A 12,921-nucleotide genomic window follows, 5' to 3' on the forward strand; every position below is an offset into this window, starting at 1 on the left:
TAATACATTTATTTATTTTTAAAAAGAAAAAGATGAATTCATTTCACACAAAACTCATATAATGTACTCTCTTCTTGATGCATAATAATCAGGTACATGCGAGTGCACATCGCTTTATACATAAATGATTGCACATAATCTGTAAAGGATAGGAAGAGGGTTTATTTTGCTAGGTTCTGTTTAAATTTCATGAGATAATTCATAGGGCCTGATTCAGAGCCGCTCGTAAGCGGCCGCTCGTTCGTTCTGACCGATGTTCGCACATCTGCGCATGCGTACGTATTGTAATACGCATGCGCGAACCAGTCAGTGCGGCCGAAAATCATTTGTTCACTATATAGCGAATGCCTGCTATTTTGAGTGACAGGAGGAGGCGTATGTGGGTGGTAACAGGGGAAGGTGCGTGAAAACGGGAAGTGGAGATCAGAACGCAGGCGTGCCTAAAGGTCAAAACGGGCGTTTTATGGGTGTACATAATTAAAACAGCAGCTTCATTGACCACGTCACCTGGTTGTTTTATAGTCAAAACTGCTCGCAATATAGTGGTAGGAAAAACCAACCACAAGAATAGCGAGCAGTTCAGACGCTGTTCGATGTACTCGATTAATCTAATAAATAGCGGACATGACGTATGGTGCGAGCGGCCAGGGGGCGTTTTTTTCAAACTTACGACCGCAAGTTTTGTTCACTCGTTCAGAAATGGAGGCGTGAACAGACCGCAAAGAGCGAACGGCTCATTTGAATAGCCACCCCTTTTTCCAGAACGAACGACCGCAAATAGTGACCGGCTCTGAATGAGGGCCCTAGTTTGGACTATAGAGTAATCAGCACATTATTGTCGGTAATTGAACATATATAATTGATTGCGAATGGGCGACCCTTATCTCGCTATAGATTCTAGCAATCCCTGGGTGCAAAGTCCTGCTGGTGTTTGCAGTTGTACAAGTGCCACAATGCACTTAAAATCAGAACATTATGCTTTACACAGTCACATGCAATTAGGGGCATATGCTGGGTTCCACTGATATTACGATCCAGGAAGTTCTTTTTTGTGGATTTGGAAGTTCTGAGGTGTCATAGTGTGAACTTGGCGCAGCGAGCAGGAGATGGCCTAAAGTTGATAAAGATTGCCAATAATATCATCCGGCCAGCACTGCTGTATCTCCACAATGGTTTAATCCATTTATCGTTAGGTATAGGATAAGTCAATGCTTTCCTCCCTTTGCATCTAATCATAATACAACTAAAGGTATTAATATAATGAAGGTGAAAGAACAGTGACCCAGGAGAAGCAACTCAAAATCTGCCCCGACACTCTACTGAGGCTTTAGAAGATCCCAATCTGCTCCAGAACAGAACTCAAGAACTGATGGTCGAACTTCAGGAAGAAGTAAATCCAGACCAACTAAGCATTCATTTATGTCCTCCCATTTCTCTAGTCCCTTGTCCTCCTTGCTGAATATCATAGGCTTGATATTGTGGACAGGAGGCATATGGCAAGAACAGGTCTGGCAGGCCTTATGACCTATTATTAATCAACATGATTTTTCTTACATTGTTAACTCTGAGTACTGTTCATGTCCTAGTATATACATTTTTTTAGATCATTTAGGTGATCTATTTCTAAAAACTACTATTCACATTGCAAAGTGACTTATCTTCTCAACCACTCAATATTTTCTTGCAAGAAAATCAACAAATATAAAAAATAAAATTTCAGCAGTAATACAAATAATGCCCAAACCGTCAAATAAATGTCATAGGTCAATGAAGATGCTGTGTCAAGAGAAATAGTATGCATGTTCTTTGTATGTTTGCAAGGGGAAAGTATTTTAAGTAAAGTTTTGTGTGTATGTGTAAACGCATGACTCACACAGAACATGAAAATTACTTCCTACCTTTAATAAATCTCTGCTGATTAACAAGAGCTGATGTGACTCTAAAAAAATTTATACACACAGATCATGAAAATAGTTTATCACTTGTGTGAATCCTCTTATGTCTTATAAGAGTGGATTTATCTGTAAAACATTTTCCACAATCAGAACATGGAAATGGTTTCTCACCTGTGTGACTTCTCTGATGTATAATCAGATGTGCTTTATGTGTGAAACATTTCCCGCACTTGGAGCATGAAAATGGTTTCTCACCTGTGTGAATTCTCTGATGTATAACAAGATCTGGATTCTGAATAAAACATTTCCCACACACAGAGCATGAATATGGTTTCTCACCTGTGTGAGTTCTCTTGTGTCTAACAAGAGAGGATTTATCCCCAAAACATTTCCCACACGCATTGCACAAATATGGTTTCTCACCTGTGTGAAGTCTCTGATGTGTAACGAGATGTGATTTCTGTGTAAAACATTTTCCACATTCAGAGCATGGAAATGGATTCTCACCTGTGTGAAGTCTCTGATGTATAACAAGATGTGATTTATCTGTAAAACATTTCCCACACTCAGAACATGAATACGGCTTCTCACCTGTGTGAATTCTCTTGTGTCTAACAAGAGAGTATTTATCTGTAAAACATTTCCCACACTCAGGGCATGGAAATGGTTTATCACCTGTGTGAGTTCTCTGATGTATAACAAGATCTACATTCTGTGTAAAACATTTTCCACACTCAGCACATGCAAATGGCCTCTCACCAGTGTGACTTCTCTGATGTGTAACCAGATGTGATTTATATGTGAAACATTTCCCACACTTGGTGCATGTAAATGGTTTCTCACCTGTGTGTGTTCTCTGATGTATAACAAGATCTGGATTTTGTATAAAACATTTACCACACACAGAGCATGAAAATGGTTTCTCACCAGTGTGAGTTCTCCTGTGTCTAACAAGAGAGGATTTATCAGCAAAACATTTCCCACACTCAGAGCATTGAAATGGTTTCTCACCTGTGTGAATTCTCTGATGTGTAACAACATGTGATTTATCTGTAAAACATTTCCCACACACAGAACATGAATACGGCCTCTCACCTGTGTGAATTCTCTTGTGTCTAACAAGAGAGGATTTATCTGTAAAACATTTCCCACACTCAGTGCATGCAAATGGCTTCTCCCCTGTGTGACTTCTCTGATGTGTAACAAGATCTAGATTCTGTGTAAAACATTTTCCACATTCAGCACATGCAAATGGCCTGTCACCTGTATGAATCATCTCATGTCTAACAAGAGAGGATTTATCTGCAAAACTTTTCCCACACTCAGCACATGAATACGGCTTCTCACCCGTGTGACTTCTCTTATGTGTAACAAGGTGCGATTTATATGCAAAACATTTCCCACACTCCGTACACAAAAATGGCTTCTCACCTGTGTGAGTTCTCTCATGTGACACAAGATCTAGTTTCTGTACAAAACATTTCCTACACTCAGAGCATGGAAATGGCTTCTCACCTGTGTGAATTTTATTGTGTCTAAAAAGAGATGATTTATCTGTAAAACATTTCCCACACTCAGAGCATGGAAATGGTTTCTCCCCTGTGTGAGTTCTCTGATGTGTAACAAGATGCGATTTGTGTCTAAAACATTTCCCGCAATCAGAGCATGAAAATGGTTTCTCACCTGTGTGATATCTCTCATGTCTAACGAGATTTGATTTGCGTGAAAAACATTTCCCACACACAGAACATGGAAATAGCTTCTCACCTGTATGAATTCTCATATGTGTAACAAGATCTGATTTCTGGGTAAAATGTTTCCCACACTCAAAACATAGAAAGGACTCCTCTCTTGTCTTAGCTGACTGATGAGTAGTTAGCTTTGTGTTTTCTGTAAAGCATTTGGGGTCTATAGAACTTGGAAAAATATGATTGACTCTAAGAGCTGTACTGTGTTTAACAAGATCATAATTATCCGGATAATATTCTTCATGCTTAGAGGGATCAGATGATATCTCGGCACTGTGAAGTACTGGATGTATATTCAGGGTAATGGAGTTGTCTCCTGGAAAATCTTCTGCGAGGTCATTATCTTCTATTTTACAATCAGGAAACAAGCCGACATGTTCCTCCGAAATATTCCTTCCATCACAACTGGCTGCTGGGAATAAAATATATGGAAATATGAAAGAAAAATTAAATTTTCAGATAAAGATTCTGATGAATTATATGGACAGTACAATTTCTAACTCATCTGACTGAGGAGCAACATTTTCATATTTATTAACATTCACCCCATTAATTAAAAGGCTAGACATGGATGTGTATATATATATATATATATATATATGTATATATATATGTAACTGGTAGCACCTGATGTAACTGGTACCACCAATCTTACCTTTAGCTGCCTTATATAAGGCGTCTCATGTATGATCCTCTCTGCGACAAGCCTGGAGTGTTCATCTAAACACCTTAACTTGCCAGTTACATTTACCCCAACAGCTTTCAGCTCGTCTAATCCTCCTATTGAGCACTTAAATTTGCCGGTGCCCCTGTGGACTCTCCCACCTCATGTGGTCGTTTCCTGACCCTCATCTGTCAAAAGGACTGTTGTTGAGCAGGAAGAGTTGGGTTGGTTGGTAGGAGTGTGGAAAAAAATCCATTCATGGAGATGGACATTGCCTATCCATCCATGCCCACCCCCCTATGCCCATGACCATATATGGACATTGATTAACCAACATGGCCAACATCCTGTACCGATTGTTGCAGTCATATGATTATAATGAATCCATGTGACCTCATAGAAAGCATTCAACATGTAGCCAGCAACATGATTACTATACAGGTGTCCACATATCGGGATATCGGCACGTGGAAAGGATAAGTTTCAGTGCATCCGCACATTTCATATCTGCCATGAAGGTACAGCACTGGGAGGGTGGTTGAGAATGAGTATTAAAAACTCCAAACCACAAATAAGCCCCCCCCCTTCATTCGTCTATGCATGCCCCATATGACAATGGGATGTAGTCGGCATTCCAACGGTCATGATGCCGGCGGTCACAATCTCGGCACCAGAATCCTGACCTCTGGCATCCCCATGGTATTAAGGTTAGGCACTAGGGGGAAGGTTAGACTGCGGGAGGGGAGGGTTAGGCTGCAAGGGGGGGCAGGGTTAGGATTAGGCTGCTGGAGGGTAGGGTTAGGCTGCGGGAGAGGAGAGTTAGGTTGCGGGGGGGGCAGGGTTAATATTAGGCTGTGGGAGGGTTAGGGTCAGGAAAGGTGGTTAGAGTTACTTAGCAAATTCTGTCGGTATTCTGACTGTCGGGATGCCGCTGTTGGTATTCTGCCCATTGGCATCCTGACCGCTGAGATCCTGTACCCAACCCATGACAACATATAGCAGCCACTTAGCAGACCAAGAAGTGTACTTGAATAAAAATGGAGCAATGCTGAAATTCTCCCAAATGGAATGCAACTCTGGAAATGTGTACAGTAGGCGACCGTCGATGGTGAATAAGCGTTTGAGTACTTCCTTTGCACCAAAATAGACAGGTGCAGGGTGCTAGAATGAACACTACAATTTCTTTTTTTTCTTTTCCCCATAAAATGTTATGTACAACTCTTGATATCTCTATACAGATGGGAAAAAAACAGCTTTACAGGTGATTGACGAACGCGGAAACTCAGTGATGATCCTGATCGCGTGAAGGTGCACCAGCATGAAGTCGCCTTAAGCACTGGGAAAGGTAAGCACGCATACAGCTCAATGCGAGGGTCCACAAATGTATTCCTCTGCCATAAACCCGAACTAAATTTGATTTATTTCCCCAAACAACATCATGCTCATCTCAGACGACAGTGCGGAAGGAGAACCAAAGGATTCAGAGACAGAGAGCACCTGAAATAATTTCCAGAGAGTGTAAAGGAGGAGTGCAATGTTATAGATGTATGCTGGGGAGAAATCTGTGTAATTAGGTCTGATTAGGGGAAAACCAAGACGGCTGTTCATGCAAAAGTCAAAGCAGGAGATGAGTATGTAACCCCTTGTTACTGACGTATGTATTAGTGCCTCCACCCAGGCTTTTATACTATAACTTTAAGTATAGAATTTTCAGGATCACCTGAGAAACCCCTAATGAGTATCACTGACTGGTAGTGTATTTGTTCTATAATGTATATAGTGTTAATATATTACATCGGGCTATAGGATAGATCAGGGGTGGGGAACCTTTTTTCTGCCGAGGGCCATTTTTATATATAGAACATTATTCGTGGGCCTGGTGCAGGCCACGCCCCCTCCATGTGACATCACACGGGGACAGGGCCACAATCGCCGGTGATTACAGCAATGCGTGGAGCATCCCGAGGATGTTCCAGGGAGCTGTAAGGCAGCGGTGTGAATGTCTGAAGCTTCCTAAGGACGCTCCAGGTGGCACTGCTGCATAGATTCTGGCTGCAGTGTGTCATTATAGGCATCCTGCTAGCCAGACGAGGCTAGGAGAAAAAGCTCAGAGGGCCAGACCAAATGATTCCGGGGGCCTTATACAGCCCCCGGGCAGGAGGTTCCCCATTTCTGTGATAGATATATAGTAAAATGATAGCATTTCACAAATCAAACCACCTGACTGTCTCCTTCGCTCTTTAGGTACGGGAACACCTCTTCGGATACCCCCAGGTAAGTAAACTCACAACAAATATATATATATATATATATACATACAGTGCATCCGGAAAGTATTCACAGCGCATTACTTTTTCCACATTTTGTTATGTTACAGCCTTATTCCAAAATGGAATAAATTCATTTTTGTCCTCAAAATTCTACACACAATACCCTATAATGACAACGTGTAAAAAATTTTTGAGATTTTTGCAAATTTTATAAAAAAAAGAAAAAAAAAAGGAGAACCCACATGTACATAAGTATTCACAGCCTTTGCCATGAAGCTCAAAATTGAGCTCAGGTGCATCCTGTTTCCACTGATCATCCTTGAGATGTTCCTACAGCTTTATTGGAGTCCACCTGTTGTAAATTCAGTTGATTGGACATGATTTTGAAAGGCATACACCTGTCTATATTAGGTCCCATCAGCGCAGCTCTATGTTCTGCTCAGACCTCAGTTGCATAGACTGCATGTGTGTATTCTAATGAGCACACAATTCCGTGAATTAGCATCTCCACCATTTTGTGAGTGACAGCAATCTCACTCTGTGAGAGTGCTGAATCTTCAGTTAACCACATGGTGTGATGGCATACCATATCTGTATTGTGCAAGGAACACATCCATTAAGGCGTCAGCCTTAATGAACGTAATTTCATTGCTTTTTGAAGTTTGAGTGGCAGAAATTCAATAGGTTTGTGAAATTTCAGATCATGTCTAAGAAACCTTAATGGGACATGTGAAACCGTAAGGTTTTTTGTCTATGGAATTTCATTGCTTTTTTAAAATGTATTAACTACTAGGGTTTGGAGGAGCAAACTGGGCCACCTGCAGGGGAGACGGGCAACAAAATGGTACATTAGTGCAGGTGGAGGAAGGCCGGCACACAGGAGGTGTTTTGGGTACACACTGGGAGAGACGGCTGCAGGGGTGGGCTGCAGGAGTGTGGGGCAGCGGCAGCAGCGGGGTGCGGACCAGTGGCAGCAGTGGAGCAGTGCACAGGGGCATCAGCGGGCGACAGAGGTGCTCACTGGCACTAGGCATGCATCTGAGAAAATAAGACACAGATGTATGGATGAATCAGTGAGATAAATCTATGCACCTGTGTTAAAATTTTAATTTGTGTAAAATAAAAATTAAAAAAAGGGACATGCCCCCCCCAAACACAACCAGCCCAGGGCTTTTCACCGCCGGTCCTGGTTGTGAAAATACGGAGGACCAACGACGTAGGGGTCCCCGTATTAAGCACAACCAGCACCAGGCTAATCAGAACCAGTCCTTGTTGCCACAATACAGGGGGACAAATGACGTAGGGGTTCCCCGTATTCAGCGCAACCAGCACTGGGCTCTGAGCCAGTCCTGGTTCTGGAAATACAGGGGAAAGAAATTAGTAGGGTTCCCCTGTATTTTCCAGAACTAGCACCGGACTTTTTCTAGCAGGAGGCTGATGCCACAGCCAGGGGAGCCCTTTCACCGGGTCCCCCAGCTGAAGCATTAACCCTGACCGCTAGTCAGCCCAGGCTGGGGATCCCTGGGGACCCCCCCCCAATAAAGGGGTCCCCCTCTCCAGGGCACCCCAGGTTGATTTTGTAATGTAGTGCATTTTAAAGAATATTGTATTTTGCAGGTAAACTATAGGTCCCAGCAAGCCTCCCCCGCTTGCTGGTACTTGGAAAACCACAAGAACCAGCAAGCAGGGCATTTAGGACCTACTGGTACCTGTACTACACCTGTAAAAGAAGTATTAAAATGAACTGACTACACCGATTTTTTAAATAAAAATTTATTTTGTCTGCACCTTCACCCCAGGACTTCGATGTCTTCGCCGGGCGGGCACCAACCCGCCAGGGCTTCGGCATCATCGCCTGGCGGGCACCAACCCGCCAGGGCTTCGGTGTCTTTCCCTAGTGGGCAGCAGCCTGTGTCAGCTCTCTTTCATGGCCGCCGTCCACTAGGACTTCTGGCGTCTTCGCCTGGTGGGCACCAACCCTCCAGGGCTTCGGCGTCTTCGAGCTTAGGGGGTTCGTTTTTTTTTCTTGCATTATCAATAGTAATACTGATTAGTTTTCCCGCTAGGCTGTTTTAGATTTCAAAATAGCAATTGGAGGTGCCCTGCTGAAACAGCCGACGGGGTGACGTCACCACCAGCAGGCTGCAGTGTCCCGTTCGGGTGGTGGTGGGGGGGTTGCGGTGCAGCGCAGTGATAAAAAAGGGGGCCCTTTATACCGTACGGTCCCCTGGCCCCCGTCGGACATAGAATGAACACTAATAGCTGTCAGGTGGGTAACCCCTGTTGGCAGACTTAGGGCCTGATTCGGATCTGCACGCAAATGCCATCGCTGCTGCAATTCCTCACGGATCGCAATTGCGAAAATATGCTAATGACTCAACCGCCATCCAGTGCTTGGACAAAAAACGGAAACATGGAACACAGATCAGGCGGCCATCCGCCTCCTGAGTAAGTCTAAGCTGCCACAGACACAGCGGGTCTACAGACACGCAGAGGGCTCTCCTGCCGCGAGCAAGGATGCAGGGGCTAAATTATGGACGCCCAAAAACAGGGTTTAAACGGTCCTACACGTCTGCGATTCTCTAGCCACCCCCCATTACCTTCCCCAAATTCCCCAAACGTTGACTACCTGTCACTCATTTTGCGAGTGACTCCTCTGCGAGTGTAATCACAATTCAACTGGTGTGCGTGCGCAGTGCAGCTTTCGTGCACACGCAATGTCTAACGATCGCTCAATCTGCGTAAACATCTGCAATTGCGCCCGAATCTGAATCAGGCCCTTAGTTTCCGCTGGAGAGAGGACATCAAACACGATGTAACTTCACTGTAGAGTGAAGCATTTACCAATAACCTCTGTGATATGGAGCTTTTTACTTGACAATAAGATGATAACCCAGGCAAGCTTCGCTTGTAACCTGCTGAATGCACTCTAATATCTGCACTAGGGTATTATCCTGTGACCTTCAGTGTTCCCTGAAAACTCACCTCTACAGACAAGCTTATCAAATTGTAGAATCACCCACATAATCTCCATAAGCTATCCTACCCAATTACATTCCCTCTACATAGACCACACATAACCTCCATAAACTATCCTACCCAATTACATCTCCTCTATACAGACCACACATATCCTCCATAAGCTATCCTACCCAATTACATCCCCTCTACACAGCACACACACATTTCCTCCATAAGCTATCCTACTCAATTACATCCCCTCAATACAGCACACACATATCCTCCATAAGCTATCCTACCCAATTACATCCCCTCTACACATCACACATTTCCTCCATAAGCTATACTACCCAATTACATCCCCTCTATAGAGCCCACACATATCCTCCATAAGCTATCCTACCCAATTACATCCCCTCTATACAGCACACACATATCCTCCATAAGCTATACAACCCAATTACATCTCCTCTACACAGCACACACACATTTCCTCCATAAGCTATCCTACTCAATTACATCCCCTCTACACAACACACATTTCCTCCATAAGCTATACTACCCAATTACATCCCCTCTATACAGCCCACACATATCCTCCATAAGCTATCCTACCCAATTACATCCCCTCTACACAGCACACATTTCCTCCATAAGCTATCCTACCCAATTACATCTCCTCTATACAGCCTACACACATCCTCCATAAGCTATCCTACCCAATTACATCTCCTTTATACAGCACACACATATCCTCCATAAGCTATTCTACCCAATTACATCCCCTCTATACAGCACACACATATCCTCCATAAGTTATCCTACCCAATTACATCCCTACTATACAGCACACACATATCCTCCATAAGCTATCCTACCCAATTACATCCCCCTCTATACAGTCCACACATTACCTCCATAAGCTATCATAACCAATTACATCCCCTCTATACAGCACACACATATCCTCAATAAGTTATCCTACCCAATTACATCCCAACTATACAGTCCACACATATCCTCCATAAGCTATCCTACCCAATTACATCCCCTCTATACAGCACACACATATCCTCCATAAGCTATCCTACCCAATTACATCCCCTCTATACAGTCCACACATATCCTCCCATAAGCTAATCTACTCAATTGCATCCCATCTATACAGTCCACACATATCCTCCATAAGCTATCCTACCCAATTACATCCCCCTCTATACAGTCCACACACATCCTCCATAAGCTATCCTACCCAATTACATCCCCTCTATACAGCTCACACATATCCTCCATAAGCTATCCTACCCAATTGCATCCCCTCTACACAATCCATACATATCCTCCATAAACTATACTACCCAATTACATCCCCTCTATACAGTCCACACATATCCTCCATAATCTATCCTAACCAATTACATCCCCTCTATACAGCACACACATATCCTCCAAAAGCGATCCTAAAAAATTACATCCCCTCTACACAGTCCACACATATCCTCCATAAACTATCCTACCCAATTACATCCCCTCTATACAGTCCACACACATATCCTCCATAAACTATCCTACCCAATTACATCCCCTCTATACAGTCCACACATATCCTCCATAAGCTATCCTACCCAATTACATCCCCTCTACACAGACCACACATAACCTCCATAAGCTATCCTACCCAATTACATCCCCTCTATACAACATACACACACATATCCTCCTTAAGCTATCCTACCCAATTACATTTCCTATATACAGCACACACATATCCTCCATAAGCTATCCTACAAATTACATCCCCTCTATACAGACCACACATATTCTAAATAACCTATCCTACCCAATTACATCTCCTCTATACAGATCACAGATATATCCTCCATAAGCTATCCTACCCAATTACATCCCCACTATACAACACACACATATCCTCCATAAGCTATCCTACACAATTACATCCCCTCTATACAGCCCACACACATCGTCCACAAGCTATCCTACCCAATTACATCTCCTATATACAGCACACACATATCCTCCATAAGCTATCCTACCCAATTACATCCCCTCTATACAACATACACACACATATCCTCCATAAGCTATCCTACCCAATTACATCCCCTCTATACAACATACACACACATATCCTCCATAAGCTATCCTACCCAATTACATCCCCTCTATAGACCACACACATATCCTCCATAAGCTATCCTACCCAAATACATCCCCTCTATACAGCACACACATATCCTCCATAAGCTATCCTACCCAATTACATCCCCTCTATACAACATACACACACATATCCTCCATTAGCTATCCTACTCAATTACATCCCCTCTATACACTCCACACACATATCCTCAATAAGCTATCCTACCCAATTACATCCCCTCTATATAGCACACACACATATCCTCCATAAGCTATCCTACCCAATTACATCCCCACTATACAGCACACACATATCCTCCATAAGCTATCCAACCCAATTACATCCCCTCTATACAGCACACACATATCCTCCATAAGCTATCCTACCCAATTACATCCCCTCTATACAACACACACACACACATATCCTCCATAAGCTATCCTACCCAATTACATCCCCTCTATACAGCCCACACATAATCTCCATAAGCTATCCTACCCAATTACATCCCCACTATACAGTCCACACACATATCCTCCATAAGCTATCCTACCCAATTACATCCCCACTATACAGCACACACATATCCTCCATAAGCTATCCAACCCAATTACATCCCCTCTATACAGCACACACATATCCTCCATAAGCTATCCTACCCAATTACATCCCCTCTATACAACACACACACACACACACACATATCCTCCATAAGCTATCCTACCCAATTACATCCCCTCTATACAACACACACACACACACATATCCTCCATAAGCTATCCTACCCAATTACATCCCCTCTATACAGCCCACACATAATCTCCATAAGCTATCCTACCCAATTACATCCCCACTATACAGTCCACACACATATCCTCCATAAGCTATCCCACCCAATTACATTCCCTCTATACAGCCCACACATAATCTCCATAAGCTATCCTACCCAATTACATCCCCACTATACAGCACACACATAATCTCCATAAGCTATCCTACCCAATTATATCCCCTCTATACAGCACACATATATCCTCCATAAGCTATACTACCCAATTACATCCCCTCTATACAGCCCACACACATATCCTCCATAAGCTATCCTACCCAATTACATCCCCTCTATACAGCCCACACACATATCCTCCATAAGCTATCCTACCCAATTACATCCCCTCTATACAGCCCACACACATATCCTCCATAAGCTATCCTACCCAAT

General features: G+C 43.2%; 1 protein-coding gene across 2 annotated transcripts in view; it reads right to left on the reverse strand.

Moving 5' to 3' along the window:
- Positions 1-12,921, reverse strand: part of LOC148474916 (uncharacterized) — a 38,022-nt gene continuing 25,101 nt past the window's right edge. The window contains exon 7 of one of the 2 annotated variants that reach the window (XM_088457986.1): positions 1-4,052. In XM_088457986.1, coding sequence (XP_088314112.1) covers positions 1,963-4,052 — 2,090 coding nt within the window. In that variant the 3' untranslated portion in view covers positions 1-1,962. Of the gene's footprint in view, positions 4,056-12,921 lie in introns of both variants that reach the window. The other variant, XM_088457985.1, reaches the window with a different exon arrangement.

The sequence above is a fragment of the Taudactylus pleione genome, unplaced genomic scaffold (genome assembly GCF_031769625.1).
Source record: "Taudactylus pleione unplaced genomic scaffold, aTauple2 ptg000800l, whole genome shotgun sequence".
NCBI lineage: Eukaryota > Metazoa > Chordata > Amphibia > Anura > Myobatrachidae > Taudactylus > Taudactylus pleione.